Source organism: Aethalodelphis obliquidens, unplaced genomic scaffold (genome assembly GCF_003676395.1).
Source record: "Aethalodelphis obliquidens isolate GAN/ISIS:26980383/991018 unplaced genomic scaffold, ASM367639v1 scaffold13, whole genome shotgun sequence".
Classification (NCBI taxonomy): Eukaryota; Metazoa; Chordata; class Mammalia; order Artiodactyla; family Delphinidae; genus Aethalodelphis; species Aethalodelphis obliquidens.
This window is the reverse complement of record NW_020837957.1, coordinates 33,935,237-33,960,326: the sequence shown is the minus strand read 5'-3', so window position 1 is coordinate 33,960,326 and position 25,090 is coordinate 33,935,237. Positions and strand designations below refer to the sequence as shown.

General features: G+C 38.7%; 1 protein-coding gene across 1 annotated transcript in view; it reads left to right on the top strand.

The window, feature by feature from the left end:
* Positions 1-25,090, top strand: part of PLPPR5 (phospholipid phosphatase related 5) — a 127,890-nt gene that overhangs the window by 80,974 nt on the left and 21,826 nt on the right. The window contains exon 4 of the mRNA XM_027114441.1: positions 17,019-17,195. Coding sequence (XP_026970242.1) covers positions 17,019-17,195 — 177 coding nt within the window. The remainder of the gene's footprint in view (positions 1-17,018; positions 17,196-25,090) is intronic.

The following is a 25,090-nucleotide window of genomic DNA, read 5'->3' as shown; positions in this document are numbered from 1 at the left end:
GAAATGAATCTAGGCGGCTTTTAGTTGAATGAAAATTGAGGGGTGGGAGGAGAGAAATCTCAAGACATGAGATGGGGGGAAAAAAGGCACCTCCTAAGACCCTTGGGACCATAGAGGAAAACTTATCCCCCTGTGATTTAGCCACAGATGAGGGTTAGCAATGAGGTCAGCAATATCCTGAAAGCACACTCTCAGATTTTAAGATATCCCTTGAAATCTCACACTGTTATATTTAATATTTATTATTTGTGTGAAATGGGTAAAGTACTTTGTTGCTAATTGCAAACATATATATACTGTCTTTTATTATATACTCCCAGTAACTATGAGACTCTGTGGGGTTGGGGGAGGCCAGGGGAGCATGCCTTCTCTTCACACATTTCTTTTCCTTATTGCATTATTACATTTTCTTTTTAAGTCTTATGAGTCTTTTCCTATTATTGTATAATTTAAGAAAGTATCTCAAGATCTGTACACCAGTTCTTAGTCTTTAATTTTTTATAATTCATATGATATATAGATTATTATACATAGTGCATATCATACAGCGATCGTGTATTTGGATAATCACTTATCCATTAATTATAGCTTCTTTCCTTAGCTAAAGAAAATCTGAGAAACATTGTGAGTCCTAAGATTTAACCACAAATTTAAACAGTTTTGAGGATTTGTCAGAGATATTTGAGATGTGCTTTTACCATTTTTACCACTAACTTCTTATCCCTGATTTTTTTTTTCTTTTTCCTTTTTGCGGTACGCGGGCCTCTCACTGTTGCGGCCTCTCCCGTTGCGGAGCACAGGCTCCGGACGCGCAGGCTCAGCGGCCATGGCTCCCGGGCCCAGCCGCTCCGCGGCATGTGGGATCTTCCCGGACCGGGGCACGAACCCATGTCCCCTGCATCGGCAGGTGGACTCTCAACCACTGTGCCACCAGGGAAGCCCCTTATCCCTGATATTAAACTTAAATTTCTTATTTGCATATTTTAATAGTTTAGTAGGTTCTACTTTCTTCATTTGCCTTTAAGTTAAACCAAAATTAATTCCTCAATTCATCTAACAGTCTAGTGCACGTTTTGTTGTATTTAAAGGTCTCTAGGTTGGTCTTTGACATACTAATTTCACTTTCTTACTTACCAGTTAGAGAATTTTAAATCTTAGAGATGATGGAATTCTCACAATCACAGGAATCAAATTCCTTTTGCTTGCATGTAACTCCTCACATGTCACATAGCTTTCTTTTCCTTGTATCCCAATCAGAAATAAGACAGAAGCCTATCTTTATCTAAATATTATCTTACTATTTTATCTGGTGAATGGAAACAGCTGTTAGATGATGGAAATGTTTTTATAGATGACAGAGAAAATGTCAAGTAAAGGAGTTTTTGTTCTTCTGGCTGATGGACGAAGTGCCGTGTGTACAATATATTTATCATGGGGGTCATACTGGAGAGAAATGGCCTCCATGTAAAACCAGCCACGGCTGCATTACAAGGATAAAGTAAATGTGTCAGTGATGAAGGGGCTGCTATTCACAGCCAAACCATCAGTCGGCCATTGTGCTGGGGGCAGCTGAGTCACTGAGCGTATTCTGATCCTAACTGTGTGTACCAGCTGGTCCTGAACACTGAACTTGTTGTTAATTTACATCACATTTGTGACTCCCTAGCGTTACCCATTCAGGGACATCAACTACACGATAAATTTTGTGTCTGTGATTATGTGATCTTTTGTTAGGGACCCATTAAGTATATTGTAAAGAAAATGTATGGCCACCCTTGGTTTTTCAAATGCAATATGTTTAAGGACCTTTATTCCCATGCACATAAGTTAGGCGATTCAATTTATTATTTCTCCCAGCAAATGTAGTTTTAATCCAAATATATCATTTTAATCCTTTAGGTTTTTCCTGGCACAGAGCAAACAAAAATCTTCATGGTGCCTTGTGACAGTAATAAAACTTACACTCCTTGTAAGATAACTGTGCTAAATCCTACAGACTGTTATTGTCATTTTCATTTAAAAACTGATCTAACTAAGATTCAGAGAAGTTAAGTAATCTGTCTAAGGTCACAGAAATAATCAGTGGTAGACTGACATTTTAGCCCAGGTTACTAAACTCCTAAAGTTCAGCTTTTCCTCCTGGTTTACACCGACTAAATAAGGAATCCACCAAGTATTTAAAGGGTATCGGGGGGGACCTTCAAGTTGATGGAGGAGTAAGACGTGGAGATCACCTTCCTCCCCACAAATACATCAGAAATACATCTACTTGTGGAACAACTCCTACAGAACAACTACTGAATGCTGGCAGAAGACCTCAGACTTCCCGAAAGGCAAGAAAATCCCCACATACCTGGGTAGGGGAAAAGAAGAAGAAAAAACGGAGACAAAAGAATAGGGACAGGACCTGCACCTCGGGGAGGGAGCTGTGAAGGAGGAAAAGTTTCTGCCCACTAGGAAGCCCCTCCACTGGTGGAAACGGGGCGTGGGCAGGGGGAATGCTTTGGAGCCACAGAGGAGAGCACAGCGACAGGGGTGCAGAGGGCAAAGCGGAGAGATTCCCACACAGAGGTTCGGTGCCAACCAGCACTTACTAGCCTCAGAGGCTTGTCTGCTCACCCGCTGGGACAGATGGGGGCTGGGATCTGAGGCTGGGGCTTCGGAGGTCAGATCCCAGGGAGAGGACTGGGGTTGGCTGTGTGAACACAGCCTGAAGGGAGCTACTGTGCCACAGCTGGCTGGGAGGGAGTCCGGGAAAAAGTCTGGAGCTGCCAAAGAGGCAAAAGACCATTGTTTCCAGGTGCTCGAGGAGAGGGGATTCAGAGCACCACCTAAGTGAGCTCCAGAGACAGGCGCAAGCCATGGCTATCAGCTCAGATACAAGAAACGGGCATGAGATGCTAAGGCTGCTGCTGCAGCCACCAAGAAGCCTGTGTGCAAGCACAGGTCACTCTCCACATCTCCCCTCCCAGGAGCCTATGCAGCCTGCCACTTACAGGGTCCCGTGATCCAGAGATAACTTCCCTGGGAGAGCACACGTCGCGCCTCAGGCTGGTGCAAACTCACGCTGGCCTCTGCCGCCGCAGGCTTGCCCCACATACCAGTTATAACTACTGTACCCCTTCCTCCCCCGGCATGAGTGAACCAGAGCCCCCTAATAAGCCACTGTTTTAACCCTGTCCTGTCTGGGCGGGAACAGAAGTCTAAGAGCAGCCTACACACAGAGGTGGGGCCAAAACCAAAGCTGAACCCCAGGAGCTGTGCGAACAAAGAAGGGAAAGAGAAATCTCTCCATGTAGACTCAGGAGCAGCGGATTAAATACCCACAATTCCTTTTTTTTTTTTTTTTGGTGGTACGCGGGCCTCTCACTGTTGTGACCTCTCCCATTGTGGAGCACAGGCTCCGACGCGCAGGCTCAGCAGCCATGGCTCACGGGCCTAGCCGCTCCGCGGCATGTGGGATCTTCCCGGACCGGGTCATGAACCCATGTCCCCTGCATCGTCAGGCAGACTCTCAACCACTGCGCCACCAGGGAAGCCCCACAATTACTTTTTTATTTTTTTATTTTACTAATTTTAAATTTTTTTTTAATTTTAATTATTTTATTTTATTTATTTATTTATTTTTCTGTCTTTTTTTTCTCCCTTTTCTTCTGACCCATGTGGCTGACAGGGTCTTGGTGCTCCACCCTAGTGTCAGGCCTGAGCCTCTGAGGTGGGAGAGGCCAAGTTCAGGACATTGGACTGCCAGAGACCTCCCAGCCCCACATAATATCAATCAGCGAGAGCTCTCCCAGAGACCTCCATCTCAATGCTAAGGACCACCTCCACCTAAAGGCTAGCAACTCCAGTGCTCGATGGTCCATGCCAAACAACTAGCAAGACAGGAACACAACCCCACCCATTAGCAGAGAGGCTGCCTAAAATCATAATAAGATCACAGACACACCAAAACACACCACCAGAAGGACAAGATACAACCCCACCCACAAGAACACAGGCACCAGTCCTCTCCACCAGGAAGCCTCCACAAGCCACTGAACCAACCTTACCCACTGGGGGCAGACAACAAAAACAATGGGAACTACGAACCTGTAGCCTGCGAAAAGGAAACCCCAAACACAGTAAGTTAAGCAAAATGAGAAGACAGAAAAATATGCAGTAGATGAAGGAGCAAGGTAAAATCCCACCAGACCAAACGAATGCAGAGGAAATAGACAGTCTACCTGAAAAAAGAATTCAGAGTAATGATAGTAAGGATGACCCGAAATCATGGAAACAGAATGGAGAAAATACAAGAAACATTTAACAGGGACCTAGAAGAACTAAACAGCAAACAAACAATGATGAACAACACAATAAATGAAATTAAAAATTCTCTAGGAGGAATCAATAGCAGAATAATGGAGGCAGAAGAACAGATAAGTGACCTGGAAGATAAAATAGTGGAAATAACTACTGCAGAGCAGAATACAGAAAAAAGAATGAAAAGAATTGAGGACAGTCTAGAGACCTCTGGGACAACATTAAACATACCAACATTCGAATTATAGGGGTCCCAGAAGAAAAAGAGAAAAAGAAAGGGTCTGAGAAAATATTTCAAGAGATTATAGTTGAAAACTTCCCTAACGTGGGACAGAAATAGTCAATCAACTCCAGGAAGCACAGAGAGTCCCATACAGTTAAATCCAAGGAGAAACACACCAAGACACATATTAATCAAACTATCAAAAATTAAATACAAAGAAAAAATATTAAAAGCAGCAAGGGAAAAGCAACAAAAAACATAAAAGGGAATCCCCATAAGGTTAACAGCTGATCTTTCAGCAGAAACTCTACAAGCCAGAAGGGAGTGGCAGGACATATTTAAAGTGATGAAAGGGAAAAACCTACAACCAAGATTACTCTACCCAGCAAGGATCTCATTCATATTCGATGGAGAAATTAAAACCTTTACAGATAAGCAAAAGCTAAGAGAATTCAGCACCACCAAACCAGCTTTACAACAAATGCTAAAGGAACTTCTAGGCAGGAAACCCAAGAAAAGGAAAAGACCTACAATAACAAACCCAAAACAGTGAAGAAAATGGTAGTAGAAACATATGTATCAATAATTACCTTAAATGTGAATGGATTAAATGCTCCAACCAAAAGACATAGACTGGCTGAATGGATACAAAACAAGACCTGTATATATGTTGTCTACAAGAGACCCACTTCAGACCTAGGGACAAATACAGCTGAAAGTGAGGCGATGGAAAAAGATATTCCATGCAAATGGAAATCAAAAGAAAGCTGGAATAGCAATTCACATATCAGACAAAATAGACTTTAAAGTAAAGACTATTACAGGAGACAAAGAAGGGCACTACATAATGATCAAGGGATCAATCCAAGAAGTAGATATAACAATTGTAAATATTTATGCACCCAACATAGGAGCACCTCAATACATAAGGCAAATGCTAACAGCCATGAAAGGGAAAATCGACAGTAACACAATCATAGTAGGGGACTTTAACACTCCACTTTCACCAATGTACAGATCATCCAAAATGAAAATAAATAAGGAAATACAAGCTTTAAATGACACAATAGACCAGATAGATTTAATTGATATTTATAGGACATTCCATCCCAAAACAACAGAATAACTTTCTTCTCAAGTGCTCATGGAACATTCTCCAGGATAGATCATAACTTGGGCCACAAATCAAGCCTTGGTATATTTAAGAAAATTGAAATCATATCAGGTATCTTTTCCGACCACAACGCTATGAGACTAGATATCAATTAGAGGAAAAAAAAACTGTAAAAAATACAAACCCGTGGAGGCTAAACAGTATGCTACTGAATAACCAAGAGATCACTGAAGATACCAAAGAGGAAATCAAATACCTAGACACAAATGACAATGAAAACACGATGACCCAAAATCGATGGGATGCAGCAAAAGCAGTTCTAAGATGGAAGTTTATAGCAATACAATCCTACCTCAAGAAAAAAGAAAAATCTCAAATAAACAACCTAACCTTACACCTCAAGCAATTAGAGAAAGAAGAACACAAACCCCCAAAGTTAGCAGAAGGAAAGAAATCATAAAGATCAGATCTGAAATAAATGAAAAAGAAATGAAGGAAACAATAGTAAAGAGCAATAAAACTAAAAGCTGGTTCTTTGAGAAGATAAACAAAATTGAGAAACCACTAGCCAGACTCATCAAGAAAAAAAGGGAGAAGACTCAAATCAACAGAATTAGAAATGAAAAAGTGGAAGTAACAACTGACCCTACAGAAATACAAATAATCATGAGGGATGACTACAAGCAACTATATGCCCATAAAATGGACAGCCTGGAAGAAATGGACAAGTTCTTAGAAAAGCACAACCTTCTGAGACTGAACCAGGAAGAAATAGAAAATATAGAGACCAATCACAAGCACTGAAGTTGAAACTGTGATTAAAAATCTTCCAACAAACAAAAGCCCGGGACCAGGTGGCTTCACAGGCTATTTCTATCAAACATTTAGAAAAGAGCTAGCACCTCTCCTTCTCAAACTCTTCCAAAATATAGCAGAAGGAGGAACACTCCCAAACTCATTCTATGAGGCCATCATCACCCTGATACCAAATCCAGACAAAGATGTCTCAAAAAGAGAAAACTGCAGGCCAATATCACTGATGAACATAGATGCAAAAATCCTCAACAAAATACTAGCAAAAAGAATCCAACAGCACATTTAAAGGTTCATACACCATGATCAACTGGGGTTTATCCCAGGAATGCAAGGATTCTTCAATATACGCAAATCAATCAATGTGATACACCATATTAACAAATTGAAGCATAAAAACCATCTGATCATCTCAATAGATGTAGAAAAAGCTTTTGACAAATTTCAACACCCATTTATGATAAAAACTCTCCAGAAAGTAGGCATAGGGGAATTAGCATATTAAAGGCCATATATGACAAACCCACAGCCAACATTGTTCTTACTGGTGAGAAACTGAAACCATTTCCTCTGAGATAGGAACAAGACAAGGTTGCCCACTCTCACCACTGTTATTCAACATAGTTTTGGAAGTTTTAGTTACAGCAATCAGAGAAGAAAAAGAAATAAAAGGAATCCAAATTGGAAAAGAAGAAGTAAAGCTGTCACTTTTTGCAGATGACATGATACTGTACATAGAGAATCCTAAAGATGCTACCAGAAAACTACTAGAGCTAATCAATGAATGCGGTAAAGTAGCAGGGTACAAAATTAATGCACAGAAATCTCTTGCATTCCTATACACTAATGATGAAAAATCTGAAAGAGAAATTAAGGAAACACTTCCATTTACCATTGCAACAAAAATAATAAAATGCCTAGGAATAAACCTACCTAAGGGGACAAAGTCCTGTATGCAGAAAACTATAAGACACTGATGAAAGAAACTAAAGATGATACAAACAGATGGAGAGACATACCATGTTCTTGGATTGGAAGAGTAAAACTGTGAACATGACTATACTACCCAAAGCAACCTACAGATTCAATGCAATCCCTATCAAACTACTACTGGCATTTTTCACAGAACTAGAACAAAAAATTTCACAATTTGTATGGAAACAAAAAAGACCCTGAACAGCCAAAGCAATCTTGAGAAAGAGAAAAAAACAGAGCTGGAGGAGTCAGGCTCCCAGACTTCAGACTATACTACAAAGCTACAATAATCAAGACACTATGGTACTGGCACAAAAACAGAAATATAGATCAGTAGAACAGGATAGAAAGCCTAGAGATAAACCCATGCGCGTATGGTCACCTTATCTTTGATAAAGGAGGCAAGAATATGCAATGGAGAAAAGACAGCCTCTTCAATAAGTGGTGCTGGGAAAACTGCACAGCTACATGTGAAAGAATGAAATTAGAACACTTCCTTCACCATACACAAAATAAACTCAAAATGGATTAAAGACCTAAATGTAAGGCCAGACACTATCAAACTCTTAGAGGAAAACATAGGAAGAATACTCTTTGACATAAATCACAGCAAGAACCTTTTTGACCTACCTCCTAGAGAAATGGAAATAAAAACAAAAATAAACAAATGGGACCTAATGAAACTTAAAAGCTTTTGCACAGCAAAGGAAACCATAAACAAAGTGAAAAGATAACCCTCAGAATTGGCAAAAATATTTGCAAAGGAAGCAAGTGACAAAGGATTAATCGACAATATACAAGCAGCTCATGCAGCTCAATATCAAAAAAAACATTCAACCCAATCCAAAAATGGGCAGAGGAGCTAAATAGACATTTCTCTAAAGAAGATATACAGATTCCCAATAAACACATGAAAGGATGGTCCACATCACTAATCATTAGAGAAATGCAAATCAAAACTACAATAAGGTGTCACCTCACACCAGTTAGAATGGCCATCTTCAACAAATCTATAAACAATAAATGCTGGAGAGGATGTGGAGAAAAGGGAACCCTCTTGCACTGTTTGTTGGGAAGGTAAATTTATACAACCACTATGGAGAACAGTATGGAGGTTCCTTAAAAAACTAAAAATAGAACTACCGTAGGACCCAGTAATCCCACTCCTGGGCATATACCCTGAGAAAACCATAATTCAAAAAGATACATGTACCACAATGTTCATTGCAGCACTATTTACAATAGCTAGGAAATGGAAGCAACCTATATGTCCGACAGATGAATGGATAAAGATGTGGCACATATATACAATAAAATATTACTCAGCCATAAAAAGAAATGAAATTGAGTTATTTGTAGTGAGGTGGATGGACCTAGAGACTGTCATACAGAGTGGAATAAGTCAGAAAAAGAAAAACAAATACTGTATGCTAACACATATATATGGAACCAAAAAAAAAAAAGTGTTCTGATGAACCTAGGGGCAGGACAGGAATAAAGGCACAGACGTAGAGAATGGGCTTGAGGACACAGGGAGGGGGAAGGGTAAGCTGTGATGAAGTGAGAAAGTAGCATTGACATATATACATTACCAAATGTAAAATAGATAGCTAGTGGGAAGCAGCCGCATAGCACAGGGAGATCAGCTCAGTGCTTTGTGACCACCTAGAGGGGTGGGATAGGGAGGGTGGGAGGGAGACGCAAGATGGAGGGGATCTGGGGATATATGTGTATGTTTAGCTGATTCACTTTGTTATACAGCAGAAACTAACACAACATTGTAAAGCAATCATACTCCAATAAGATGTTAAAAAAAGTAAAATATCAATAAAATACAAAACAATTGATTAACTTTTAGAAGCAAAATGTTTTTTAAAAAGCTGTTTTAGGGCTTCCCTGGTGGCGAAGTGGTTGAGAGTCCGCCTGCCGATGCAGCTGACGCGGGTTCGTGCCCCGGTCTGGGAAGATCCCACATGCCGCGGAGCGGCTGGGCCCGTGAGCCATGGCCGCTGAGCCTGCGCGTCTGGAGCCTATGCTCCACAACAGGAGAGGCCCGCGTACCGAAAAAAAAAAAAGAAAAAAAAAAAAAAAAAGCTGTGTTAATAATCAGAACCTGAAAAAATAGACTGTGATAGTTTTAACTCTGAAAATAAAAGATAATTCCATAAAATCATTTTATTACTTTATGTGCTGCTTGAAATAGTAATATATTAATAGATGTAAAAGTTAGATATAGTTAAAAGATATAGCTAACTCGTGTCTTACAGAACACGAGTGCCCTAAAAAATGGTTTTAGGTTCAGTACACAACTCCAACCAATATAATAAATAAAAATAATAAAGTAGCAATAAACGCTGAAATAGGAACAATATTTTTGAATATTAACTGATATATTTTTCATTTCCCTTGAATCATATGCTCTTGTCTATGTCTGCAATATCTAGTAGAAATATAAAATGAACCACATATATGATTATTAATTTTCGAAGTCATATTTTCCAAAAGCAAAAACGAAGGTTCAAGTTTTAAAATATATTTTATTTAACCGAGTATGTCTAAATTTTAACATTTCAATATGTGTCAATATAAAAATTATTAATGAGATATTTTGCATTCCCCTTTTTGCAAAGTTTTCAAAATCCAGTGCCTATTTGTCTTTTGCAGTTCAGCTCAGTTCTGATACTACATTTTCATCTCAAGTATTTGATCTCTATTTAGGTTTCATAAAACTTACAGTGTAAAAGTAGAAACACATACCCAGTTTGTTCCAAACATATTTAAAAGTTTTCTAATAATCAAAGCAAGTACCAGTTTTAAAAACTGAAATTAACTAATATTAAAAATGCAGTCCCTTGGTCCCACTGTCTATGTTTCCAGTGCTCAGTAGCTCTAGCTAGTATCTACCATATTGGGCAACGTAACTCTAGGATTTCTCATCTGTTATTCAGTGTCTCAGAGAAGGACATGCCATAAGAGAAAGGCCAACATCTATGTCCCCGTTTCCCTGTCTGCTAGCTTCTGGCAGCCCCCACTCTACTCTCTGCTTGTATGGGGTTGACTATTTTAGATTGCACATATAAGCGAGATCTTGCAGTATTTGTCTTTCCTCGCCTGGCATATTTCACTTAGCATAATGTCCTTCAGGTTGATCCGTGTTGTCTCAAATGGCAGGACTCCCTTCTTTTTTAATCCTGAATAGTATTATATCTATACATACCACACAGATATAATGTATAGCAATGTAACTACACTGTATTGTGTACTTGAAATTTGCTAAGAGAGTAGGTAGATCTTAAATGTACACATACACACAAAATGGTAACTATGTGATGTAATGGTTACATTAAATTAGCTTGATTATGGTGATCACAATGTACACATATATAAAAACAGCAAGTTGCATACCTTAAGTATATCGATTTTTTAAATTTGTCAATTATACCTCAGTAAAACTGGAAAAAGAAAAAGAGAGATGGGCCAGTACCAATTAGAAAAGGAAGACAATGTTTGGCTTCAGTAGTCAAATCTCTCTTTGTCAAAAGAGAACAGGAATTTCTAAATTCCAAAGCTACCTTTACATACCAAAAGCAAAATTTGAAGATCTGTGTATTTTATTACAAGGTAATAATAAAGAGTACACAGGATATAGTATAAACAGGGTGGTACCACCAACATATAGGAGGGGAAGGTGGCAGACTTTCTCTCTCCCTCATTCTGTTCCTCTTCAGTGCAGGATGGATGCCCATGATGAAGTTTAGGTCAGTTAGGGGAAAAAAAAGTAGCTGCATGCTCTATACAATCTAGGTTTAGTACATAAAATTTATGGCTTCAATATACCACTGTTTATTGTGCTTCCCCAACACAGCCCTGAAAGGTCTGAATTATGTGGACACAAATCTGGTACAAAGTCCATGGTCTTTCTACCACTGCATTACCTCTCATCACAATTCTATTACATACCCTATCAAATACATTTACATTGCAGTTTGGCAAATTTATGATCACGGATAAGTATGGATATAATAATAAGACTTTCAGGACACTGCACACCTGGCTTAATAAATGTACACTCCAAATTTTGTTCAATGTCTCTGTACCAAGTTGCAAATAAATCTCCAGTGGAGTGCCATGGAATTCTACCCTTGACACTGCCTTGTTATTGGTGATCTGTATGGTGCTAAGAAGAAGCTGAGAGAAATGGGACTAATTTGATAGATGTCAACCTCAAAGGTCAAAAGGGTTTTAACAAGGTGGAATGCTATTTTGAAAACAATTAAGAAATTTGATTTTTTAAAAATAACCCCAGGAATCCAAGATAAGAAGAACTTGGTGGGACATCAGTCCATGTGAGGACTACAAACAATATGACCAGTAGTAATGCTATGTGGTTATTAAAAAAACAAAACCAAAAAAACCTATTGCTTCTTAGGATATATGAATCAAAGTAATCCAAACCTGGAAATCAGTTTAAAGAATCCATCCTAACCTGATTATGAATTGTAGATCCATGAGTAAGACTATAGGGTGCAATCCGAATAAACCCACACATTATGGTCAATTAATCTATGACAAAGAAGGCAAGAGTATACAATGGAGGAAAGACAGTCTCTTCAATAAGTAGTGCTGGGAAAACTGGACGGCTACCATTCTCTAACACCAAACTCAAAATGGATTAAAGACCTAAATGTAAGACTGGATACTATAAAACTCCTAGAGGAAAACATAGGCAGAACACTCTTTGACATAAATCACAGCAATATTTTTTTGGAGCAGTCTCCTAGAGTGATGGAATAAATACCAAAATAAACAAATGGGACCTAATTAAACTTAAAAGCTTTTGCACAGCAAAGGAAACCATAAACAAAATGAAAAGACAGCCTAAGGAATGGGAGAAAATATTTACAAACGATGCTACAGACAAGGGACTAACTTCCAAAATATGCAAGCAGCTCATACAGCTTAATATCAAAAAAAAACAACCCAATCATTTTATACATAAGGAGTTCAAGGCTTAGATAGGTTGAATAACTTGCTTAAGTAAGTGACAGAGCCAGGACTCAAACCCAAATCTCATTGGTTCCAGATCAGGTAACCTAATCACTATGCCACAGTTATCCCTTGTGGATCATTTTTACAAATTCCAGTCCATTCATTCATTCACGCATGAAGCAGATATTGATTGATTATCATAGTTTTCTTTTGACACCATGACAAAATACCACAAACTTAGGGACTTAAAACAACCCAAGGTTATTATCCTAGAGTTCCATAGATCTGAAGTCCAGCATGGTCTCACTGGGCTAAAATCAAGGTTTCAGCCTGGCTGCATCCCTTCAAGAGGCTCTAGGGAGAATTCATTCCCTGCCTTTTCCAGCTCCCAGAGGCTATCTGAATTCCTTGGTTGGTTGCTCCCTTTCTCCATCGTCAAAGACGGCAGCATAGCATCTTCAGATCTCTCTGATTACAGTTAGGGAAGGTTATCCACATTTAAAGACTCATGTGATTTGGTGACATATTCACAAGTTTCTAGGATTAGAGCTTCGGCATTGTTAGGGGGCTAATATTCTTTCTATCACAGGTGCCTACCCTGTACCAGGTTTTGATCCAGGCAATATGAGATAGACAAGGAGGAGAAAGACAATAGCAACTAAACACATGCATATGCAAGACAATTTCTGATAGCGATGTGTATTTTCTGACAATAAAAGAGTTCAAAAATTCACTTTTCCCCAAGCATGCCATTCATGCATTCATTAATTCAACATTTTTGAATACCTACTACATAAAAGGAGTTCTATGCATTTCAGGTAGAATGGTGAATGGACAGAGGTTTTATTCTAATGGAATATTCTCGTGGAGGCAACAGATATACCTACACAGAAATGGGGAACATGATTTTAAATAGTGACAAATGCTATGAAGAAAATACTCTATACTCTTTCTCTTGTGCCTTTACATTTTTCATTTATTCGTTCTTTTATTTAGTAAGTCTAGTAAGTCTTTTGAGTGCTTACTGTGTTTCAGGCAAAGTGCTAAGCTCAGGGCTTACAGTGCAGACTCCAGATTTGCCTTCTGTGTCCTCACTGTAGTGAAGGGAACAACCTAAATGAGTATAAACCACACATTGTGGTAAGTGTTTTGGGAGAGGACGACGCAGGTGCTCGGGGAGCGCATAGCAGGGTTACGGATACTCTCCCTGGGTCTAGGACACCTTTTACCCCCATTTTCCCTTTGCCGGGAACTCGTACTCATCCTTCTGGATCTAACCTAGATTCCTCCTCTTTGAATAACAGTTTCAGGTGTATAGTAAGTAATTAACAAGCACAAACATTTGTGTTTTTATTTTATAATAGTATTGTTTTAAAATTGTACAGTGCTTTCTCATTTACCCAAGAGATAGATTAATATTCTCACAAGTGAGTCCATTCACTTTACTACATGGGCATTGAGATTATTTTTTAGTAAAAGCAAACAAGTAAGCAAAACCCCTTTATATGTGTGTCAATTATTGTATATATTGTATAAGCAAGGAGAAAAATGTGTAGAAGAATATACACCTCGCTGTTAGCAGGTAGCAAATGACTGGTTTTAACCTTCTGTATCTTGGGGCTAATAGATATTCATGGGATTGATGAATAAGAACTACCTAATAATGGCTAAATGGCTTGGCCTATGAGGTAGTGAGCATTCACTGACCCTTGAGGACTGAGCAGATACCATCCTACTCAGATTATACACCCTTCTGTTTGTGTTTTATTTTAGCTACATTTTGACATCTGGTTAACCTAGATGGTTTCATAAGTGAATTAAAAACCAAGAGAGCATAAATAATCAATTCCTGTCCTGTGTCCAACTTGCTTAATAGATTCTCATGCTATAATTTCCTCTTCTGCAAATTAGGTATAATAGACCTTCTGTAAGGATAACACAATTAGACTGGTTAAAAGGCACTTACATTCATAAGTACCAAAAAGTTTCCTAGTACATATAAGTGCAAACTCAAATTTTTCTTTTGTGACATCCATGTCAACTGATTATGGTACAGAAAAATCTGTGCATTATAAAGCACTACAGTGACCCACTTTAAAGTTGAAATTATTTGAAGAGATGTCGTCCTTCTCCCATAACGCTTAAAATTCAATTATCTTCTATTCTGGTTCCGGACATTAAGTGGGGATCTGGTGGGGGAAGAGCCAAATCCCAGGCTATTCCTAATATAAAAGCCTTTTCATGAGTTTGCATAGTGGCCAGACTGTGTCTTGGGACGCTTTACAAACAGTGCTTAAGTCATAGAGCATCTTAGGAATAAACTCAAATTCAAGAGACACTTCAGAGGATTGTAACCCAAGGTCACAGATTACTATAGGCTTACACAATTTGGATAAGTTAGGGCTGAGCTCTATCTGTGATGGCCTCTGGGGTTGAAGGAGAAGGCAAGTGTTTTCCAAAGCCATACAGATTCTGTAGATTTCCCACACAAACCACATATATACTACTTCCTACTTCTTCCTAATAGTAGAGTATAGATGTAGCCTCACTGCTATGTACTATGGTGGCCTTCTTTCCCGTATTTTTCATTTCATTTCTCTTGCATTCACTGATACTTAGCTTATGCCATTTTCTCTAGGCAAGAAATCAATCAAGAAAGAAACAAAGGTTAAAGGCACCAAAGTGCTTTACCCCTACTTCCCATTGACATCTCTCCTTCTCAAAAGTGCCACCCCCAATAGTTAAGTTGTATATTCTTCATAGTAAGCTTTGTCTTGAGTCAATTTTTTCATCTATAAAATGAAGATAATGATGATTTCTTACTAATATGGTTATTTTGAGGATTTAATAAGTAAAGTAAAATGCTTAGAACATTGCCTTGAACAGCCATCACTCATTAAATCATAGCTATAATAAGTATTAGCGGTATTAATACTATTCAGTTATCATTTCACGTTCATTTTGTTTTAATAAGGATAGGATGTCTTTAGCGTTCTGACAGATGTGAAGAAATGCAAAGGTAAGAAGTTAGTAATCAGCCGCATAGCTGTGTTACAGAAAATCCCACAAGCAGCTCAAATTTCACTCCCTGTTTATATGCACGAGTCAAATAAGGAATTACTCTATTAGGTACGTCACTGGACACCTGAAGTGGTGTGATATTCTTGCCTTGTTACTCGTGTGGGCAAAACTCTTTAATATATTCTCTCAGAATGGCAAAAGCACCATTTTCTCTTTCTCATCTCCTATTTGCCTCTCATGTATACTTATTCTTCTTAACTGAGATTATTTAGCTCTTTCAAGCACAGGCTTAGAATACACAGACATAGCTCTGAAGGTCATAGGCCCAAAATGGAGATAATCCAGCTTTTTTTTCCCCTAGAGTATCAGGACCAGGGATAGATTGCAAAGAGCTAGAACTTGGCTAGGTAGAAGCCTTGTATCACATGAACTGTTTAAATATTCATACAGTGTGTACTGGCAGCTAACAGGGCTGCAAACTTGCCCAAAAAAAAAAAAAAAAAGAGAAAAGATAATTACTGAATTTCATAGCATTCTAAAATGGCTGCCATGAACTAAAAGCATAAGTGCTGATTTTGGTTTAATCTCTTAGGCAAATGTATTTTTTATTCAACTGAGGACAATAGGCAAGTGGTTACGTACATTTCTAAGTATTTTTCTGATTATATTATCAGTATCAGATTCTGACATTAATATCATAAAAACTGATTGCACTGTCAAAGCCATCTCTTTAATAGTTACTTTACTAGTGACTTGAAATAATAACTGACACATTTCCTTCACAGTCAACAGATTCACTTATATAGGAACACATGGTTTAAGTTATGAGCAATTGAGCTATAGAATAAATCAGATTGGGGGAAAGACTGGGTTTTTTGAGCATGGTGGCTCACAACTTGAAGGCATTTCATTCTGTGCAATCAGCTGACACTTAATTGTTCTTCATTAGCATATGTGAAGATGCCAAAAATGTAGGTGTTTACTAATTGTTTTGTTTTGGCTTTAGCTGACACATTTCCTCCATCATCGTTAATTTTTTTTTGTTGTCCTAATGGTGGTTGATAAAATTTGGTTAAAACAAAGTAATTTCACAATTTCAGGTAACAGCATAAAAGCAAACCTTGGCACTGTATTGAACTTTAAATTCTTTTTTCAAAGTAGTATCTGTTTAGTGGAAATCCACTCCATTTTGTTTTTTATAACTATACTCACAACTTCTAATTTTTATAAAGTATGCATCCTCTCCATATGGTATACAAAAATGTAAACATTAAAAACATTCATTCATCAGTTTTCCCCTTCTAATAGTATTGATCTAAAATGTAAATTCAGATGAAACAAGAATAAGTACATTAAAAGTTAAAAAAAAGTCACTTGGAATGTCTGCACTCAGTATCTTATACTTTTAAACTCTACTTTTAAGAAATTTCTTTCAAAAAATTCATAAACTTCAGTTAATTATTTGCACTATATAGGCATATCTATGTCAATAAATATATATATGTACAGACACATATATGAGGTGTATATCAAGGAAATACGTTCATGGAAAGTCATGTTTTTCATTTACTATTTCAGATGTACATTACCAACACAATCAAAGCCAAAGGAACAAGACTTGCTAAGCCCGTTCTATGCCTGGGCTTAATGTGTTTGGCCTTTCTTACTGGGCTCAACAGAGTAGCAGAATATCGAAATCATTGGTCCGATGTGATAGCAGGCTTTCTGGTTGGAATATCTATAGCAGTATTTCTGGTAAGTACAAATTTCTTTAAATATCATTTGTTTCTTAATCAACATGTATAACCACCTATTAGAAAATACAGGTGTGAATCACTGGGTTTAGTTGTCAAAAGGTGGTATAGCAAATAGAAATATTTATGTTTTAAGTCATTCGTTTCTTCCTGCTCCCTCGTTTATTCTGCGCAAAGTCAGGTTTGGGGGTGAAGAAAACACATTGGGTTGACCAAAATGTTCGTTCGGGTTTTTCGTAACATCTTACGGGAAACCTGAACGAAACCTGAACGAACCCAATATATTCTACATTTAAAGGTGAACAAAATATTTTCATGTAAAATGGAACGGGGCTAAAAACACTCATGCCTCCCCAGATGGTTTTTAAATCTGGGTTGTTTGAATATTTTAAAAGTTTCCTCATGGCACTTTGCATCCTGGAGTATGTAGACCATCCCAAAGTGCCCTGGTGCCTCTGCGCAGTACTCTTAGTGAGCCGCCAAGTCTCAGCACCTGATAACAGGTGAACCTCACTTGTGAGATGAACCGGTTCCCTGCAGTGACTAAAAACCCAGGGATAGTTTCCAAGATAACGTCGCGCAAATCAGATTTTGCCAAGGAGTGAAGAGCATACGTAGTGACTTCTGATGAAGTCATCTCTACTCTTATGATAAAATCCCCTTGGAATATGTCTATAGGTTTTAGTTGTTGGAAAATATACTTCAGTCTGGCTGTAGAATTAATCAATCCATTATAAGTATGGATATTTTACCCAGATGGAAAAAATGTGTAGACGACTGTATAAATCAAAACATATTTTTGGGGCTTCCCTGGTGGCGCAGTGGTTGAGAATCTGCCTGCTAATGCAGGAGACACGGGTTCGAGCCCTGGTCTGGGAGGATCCCACATGCCGCGGAGCAACTAGGCCCGTGAGCCACAACGACTGAGCCTGCACGTCTGGAGCCTGTGCTCCGCAATAGGAGAGGCCGCAATAGTGAGAGGCCCGCGCACCGCGATGAAGAGTGGCCCCCGCTTGCCACAACTAGAGAAAGCCCTCGCACAGAAACGAAGACCCAACACAGCTAAAATAAATAATTTTTAAAAAAAACCAAAAAAACCCATATTTTTGCATTGACACATTATAAGAAACACTTTATTTTAATTATATTTAAATTGTTTCTCCAGAGTAACTTTCCTTCTTCAGTTTATTTTCACTAGTTCGTAAGCAGTAAGCAAAAACTTATATGAACCTTTCTTCTACCAAAGCTTTGGGCACTATCTATGTGTCAGGCATTTTAGGAGGTTATTTCTTCTAGAACTTCCTGCGGTAAAGTGGTGACTATCCCCTGATCCCTCTCTAGACCCTGTGCTGCTTTTCTTGCTGATGTCACTCCCTCTGATGTCCAAAGTCCTGAGAGACTTAGGCTCACCCTACTCTGTTTCCCAGAGATATCCTGTAGCCTCAGGAAAACTGGGGCCCACCCACGCTTGGGCCAAAACCTTTCCCTTGCTGTCACTTATCACAATTGAAACAGGTTAACTTTTTATAAAACAGAACAAAACAAAAAGCATCTTACATAAATCCTAAGAAAATAATCATAGGCAGGGCAAAGAGCATACCAAAAGTCAAAGTTTTAAAACACTGCTGTCAGATGTAACTGCGTTTCAGCTCTGCGGGTCCAGAACATCTTTGCTAGCATCTCATCAGACTTCGTCTTATCCTCCTGTGGCTGTTACGATCTTCCCTTTACTGCCAGTGAATGTCGTGTCACCCTGCGTTGTGAAATCTAGAGCCCTCATGTCTTCCCTGTCGCTTCCTTATCTGAGAACCACGTGGTGAATGATGAGTTGGGCTCTGGATACCCCTTGGGTTCAAGACCCTCCTACTGCACATATTTAGAACATTCCACAGGCCCCTTCAGACATTCCCATGCACCCAGGGAAATGACCTTATAAAAAGGTCATGTGAAAATGCTTTAACCACGTAATGGCTAAACAAGCTTTTATACGTTCATTCCCAACTGTTTATGAATGTGAGTGCCTACAGGTGCCAGGCAAGGTGTCAAGAACTGGGGCTGCAAGGAGGCTCAGATAAACATGACCTGTCTGCTGTGGGAATCTGTTTCCGGGGTCAGGGAGGAATAGTCAGGTTATTCCCGCAAACGTTCCCTCCCTCTCTTCCTTCATGAAACAAACATTTACTGAGACCCTATTCTAGTCCAGGCACTGTGCTTGGTGCTGGGAATAAATACACGAAAAAGATACAATCCAGGTACTCAAGTAGATCGCAGTCAGGTGGGACAAGGTGGACACAAAGAGTTCTATAGAGGGTAAATGTAATGGTAGAGGTACATATACTCAAGACATCTACCCTGTTGGGATTAGGGACAAATCAGAAAGAGGAGATAATTTATAAACTTGAAAGGTTTGTAAAGCAGGTAGGTCTAGCCTGGGGCATAAGGAATGAGGGGCAAAGAGCACAGAGCACAGAGGCAGTACGAAATGCTTCATAAAATAAGTATGTATGAAGCCTCTCCTATAGTCTAGGCCCAAGGCGCCATGTGCATCTGAGAGAACATGGCCCCCGGAAATGGTACCAGACCTCCAGCGCGAGTGACGAGAAAGGGGAGTGGAAGAGCACACAGGGGAATACCCTGAAAGGCCTTGTATGTTATGACAATGACATAGACTTTTGTTTAAAAACGTAGGTGATTTGGGAGCCTCTGTCAGGGTCCAAGTGAGTTGAAACAGAAAAACAGCCTGATTGAATCTGAATCCCAGCTTCTTTATCTACTCAGTTTGTGCCGTTAAGCAACCCTCAGTTTCTTCCTCTTTAAAGGAGGCTATAAACAGCCTCCTTAAGGGATTATTATAAGGATTTATAAAGGTTAAACAAAATGGTGTGTATATTCAGGGCATGGCCACATGGATGACTGAAATAATTTCTGTAAGTGAGAGTTTGTTTCCTGTCAGTCCTTTTACTTTCTGATAAGATTTGTGCTTTGGGGAAAATATGTTTTCTGGAAAATAAAGCTCCAGGTGAAGATAGAGGAGACAAGTTAGGCAGAACCAGGGAAATAAGATGGCACAAATCGGGCCTCTGAGGGCACAGAGAGAGGGGAGGCTATCGGGAGGTATTTGGGAGGCGGAATGTTTTGGAGCTTGATGGAACATTGGAGATGACGAGGATGAAGCAGGCAGCAATCTATGATGATTCTCGGATTTCTCACTTGGGCAACTAAGTAGAATATTTATTTCAAGCAGTGACTGCAGCTCTGGCTTACAATATGCTGGGGTGTTTCCAGTGATCCTTCAGTGTGTGCAGATCACTAAAATGATTCCAAAATAAAATTAACAGTAACCTACTCCAAGACTCTGTGTGTCGGTTGAAGGCATTCACATCCCCCATCACCCACACCTGGTGTCTAGCGTTTGCCTTTGACCCACTCTCCTCCTTCACCCCCACACCCAGTGACTGATCTAGTTCCAGTTCATTTCCACCAGAGTCTTTCTCCCATGTCGTATTTCTGCACTGTTCTGACCATAGCCTCTCGATTTTAGAGATCAAAACTTCTTACCTCTATTATATCAACGGGTTCCTAGCTGCCTGCTCACTTCAGACTCTCCTCCACATACCTCACATTCTGCTTCATACACATGATACCATAATTCATTGCCAATAACAAAGCAAAACAAACAAACAAACAAACAAAACCCTCTTTCCTGCTGCATTAAATCAGACACTTCCATTGAACTTCTGGGATCCTCCATAGTCTGGCTTCACTCTTCCCAGCCAAGTTTATGTTTCCCTCGTTGCAGTGGAACTCCTGCACTTGGAATCCAGTCAGTTTTCTTCCTGTCTTACACAGACAGGCTCTGTCCGGCCTGTGCGTTGCCTCAGCTGGAACACCCACTCCTCCGTATAGTTTAGAGAGCAAAACAGGAGTGGGAGTCAGACAAACCTAGGTTGAATCCTTCTGTTGCCACTTTTTCTTTTTGCCACTTTTGCTGGATGTGTGACAGACATCATACAAGTCACTTAGCCCCTCATCATCCCTAAAATAGTGAGGCCTCCCCTGAACTGTATTTAAAGTGATTACCCCTCCCCAAGGACTCCTTTTCTCATTTCCTATTCACTTTTCTCCACTGCGTAATTCAACTTTTAATATACCACATATAATATTTTTGGTTTTGTTTTTTGCTATCAAACCCACTGGAATGTAAGCCACTCACAGAGAAGGTGTTTATTTGTTTTCATCACTGTGTATTCTCAGTATTGGGTCTGGTACATAGGAGGTTCTCAGGAAATATTTGATGAATGAATGAATGAACTGTTTTATTTACTTTCCAGAGCTCTTTTGAGGGTTAAGGGAAATCACATATATAATAAAGGCAGTCGAGTGTGTGGTACAGAGAAGGCTCTAGGTATCATGGTCTTCACCTTTGATGACTGTATTCAAATCCTTTATGCACTTGAGATTTTTCTTAGACAGATCCCAGCTTCCCCAGGAAGTGTCCCTGATTACATGGTTCTCCCAGTTTCCCTGAATTTCCACTGCACTTGAAGTCAGTCCTGTTACAGTCTAACGAGTAATTACCTTCTGTAGTAAATTTATTATTCTTATCTCACGTGCCTTTTCTTCAAAGTTAGAGAACACAATCCCCAAGCTTAGGAAAATACAAAGCAAATACTAGTTGAACAATAGGTGTAGATTGACTAATATTGTTTTATAAAAATGTGTGCCTCAAAGCACTTACAACAAAGATGCATATTAGTGTCCAGCAGAAAAGTTCAAGTTTACTGAGCCAAAGCAAAAGCTGGTCGGGTTGACATATGTGATATCATAATAATAAAAATAGGAACTATTTGAATACTCTTTACTATATTAACTCAATTAATCCTCATAACAGCATGTTGAGATGTAATTATTATTGTCCTCAGTTTTCAGATAAGAGAAACAGGTCTCGTTATATTAAGTAACTTGCCTGGACTCACAAAGTTAGTAAATGAAAGAGCCCGGGATTAAGCCCCAGGCCTGTTTGACCCCAAAGCCCGTGCACATAGCCCCATAAAACAGAGATGTTTTATTTGCCACAAGCAAGAGAGAAAATGATCACAGATGGATCAGATTAATTTATTATCACTACCGGATAAAGGAAACAAAAATCTATGTGTAACGGTGACTTAGGAGTGTCATGTTTTGGAAGAGAGGGTAGAATTACACTCATGGAAACCACTAATGTAAAAATAGAATGTTTCAAAAGAAAATCACTTTAAATTGTACAGGAACGTTAGAAAATTTGAGAATTTTTAGGCTGGATACATACATGCTCATTCATTAATCTGTTCATTCACGGTGGCACTGAGAATACAATAGTGATCAGAAAAAAAAACATGTCTGCTACCATGGAGCTGACAACCTTGAAAGAGAATCACATCAACCAAAACACTATGCTAACAGATATATAATTTCATATAGAGATAGGTGCTTGGATGAAAAGAATCACAGGTCCGTGCCAGCAAACAAACAAACAAAAACAGCCTGGGGTCAAGGAAGACTAGTAAGGAAGTGGAGGGGAGATGGTGATACCACAGATGAGTAAGATATGGTGCCCAAAGACAGTGGAGATGAGTATTCCGAGCAAAAGGCAGTGAAAGGGAGCGGAAGGTGTTTAGATAACCAAGAAGGAAGGTTGAAAGGTGGGCCAGAGTTTACACTTGAAGAGAAATGAGAAGCCAAGCCATAAAGTGGTTTTAAGAAGGTTGACATGATACAATTTGCATTTTGGAAAGACCATTCTCACTTCTTTGTAGGAAGGGATCAGAGGGAGACAAGATTGGATTTAGGGAGACTTTAGAAAGCCATGCAGGAATTCAGGCAAGCGGTGGTGATTGCTTAGTCGATGGAGTCGGTGTCGGAGATAGAACAAAGCAGATTTAAGAAATCAAAATCTTTAGGAAGGAAAATTGAGCAAATTGAGTGACTGGTTGAGTATAAGAGGTGTCCAAGTTTTCAGCCTCGTGCAACTGCATTAGGGGAATGGGAATGTGAGGGGTATTGCCTTTCCCTGAGAGAGTCCAGAAAAAGATCCAAGTTTTGGAGTAGGGCCAGGAGATGGGCGCATCTTGGGTTTTATTTTGAACATTTGTTGAATTTTTCATACCTTTGCCAAACAAAGAAATGGAGCTAACTTGCTAATCTATTGCAAACTCTTCACTTTCAAATTGAGAAGACTGAGACCTAGAGGACTGTTCAAGAACTTACAGACTCAGGATCAAAAAAACAGGTCAATTGCTTTTCTTTGAGTATTTTTCTAATAGGATATCAGTTTCGTGCTTGTGAACGTTACAAGACTTACTAAATATTTGAATATGATTCTAGGGAAGATTTGGTAATTTCCTTCCTTATGATTTAAATAATAACAGTAATGAAGAGTAATCATTATGTTAATAGATGCTTTAACGAATATCTACTCTGTGTTAGGCATTTAAATATTTCACATGTGAATTCTTAGCTGCTTCAATGGGGTGTTGTCCTGACCCTCAATTAAGGTAAAGAGATAACTGATAATACCTTTCAAAGAGTTTTCCAAACCTAAATAGAGTTAAAAGCAATTAAACTAATTTCAGTAGCCCATATTAACTCTAGATGAATGTTTCTTCATCTAGTGACTTCCTTTTGTCTATGTACATAGTTATTTTAGCAAATTTTAATTCAGAAGAATTTGTAGCAATGTTTTTCATCTGCCGATTTTCCATTAATTTATAATATTAATGAAAAGGGAAATGTGCATGTGTGTGTATATATGTCATGAAATGGGTATGAAACTGCTGTTTGTTATGTTGTTGTTGGCTAAAATTCTTGATTATATTCTTTGTGCTCTTGGCAGTAGTCAGTTGGCAAACTACAGCCCATAGGCAAAATCTGGCCTGCTGCTTATTTTTTTTTAAACTTTTTATTTTATATTGGAGTATAGTTGATTAACAATGTTGTGATAGTTTCAGGTGTACAGCAAAATGATTCAGTTATACATATGCATGTATCTATTCTTTTTCAAATTCTTTTCCCAATTAGGTTGTTACAGATTATTGAGCAGAGTTCCCTGTTCTATACAGTAGGTCCTTGTTGGTTATCCATTTTAAATATAGCCGTGTGATAAGTTGTATTGGGACACTGATATGCCTATTCCTATATGAATTGCCTCTGGCTGCTTTCACGCCAAAATGGCAGAGCTGAGTACTTGCTGCAGAGATTGTATGCCTGCAAAATCAAAAATATATACTATCTGCCCATTACAGGCACAACACTATCTATTAGTCCTTTGCAGGGTCAACATTTGATAGAAGGATTATCAAGTACCCATCTCTAAGCCTTTGCCATCCCTTACTTTAAACATCTTGATGGCAGTGATGAAGCTGAGGTATCAAATAATCAGGCTTTGATCTATGCTTCTGATCTGTAATTATTCAAGGAAGTGGAAGGATAATAAGTATATAGCAATTTGCAAGGAAATTTTTTTTCTGAGATAAAGTCTCAGAGTATGTGTTATTTTGTACATTTGAAAATTTTATTTAAAACCTGGAGAGTAACCAAGATCTAATTGGCCTTTGAAAATATTCAGTAATGAGCCCTAAAGGAGAGGCTTTCCAATGGAGGATTTGTGAAAAATATACAGTGTAAATTTATACTTGTATATTAAGCATTTATTTTTTTAAATGAATGTTAGGTTATAAACTGCAAGTAAGTTCTATATTTTGGTTTGATAATAGAATATAAAACCCAGAAAAAGAAGACTCAAGAATAGCTTACCCATTAGTTCAATATAAGCAAATAATAGCAAATAATTTTCCTGAATTGTTTAAATCACTATTACTTTTTTTTTTACATCTTTATTGGAGTATAATTGCTTTACAA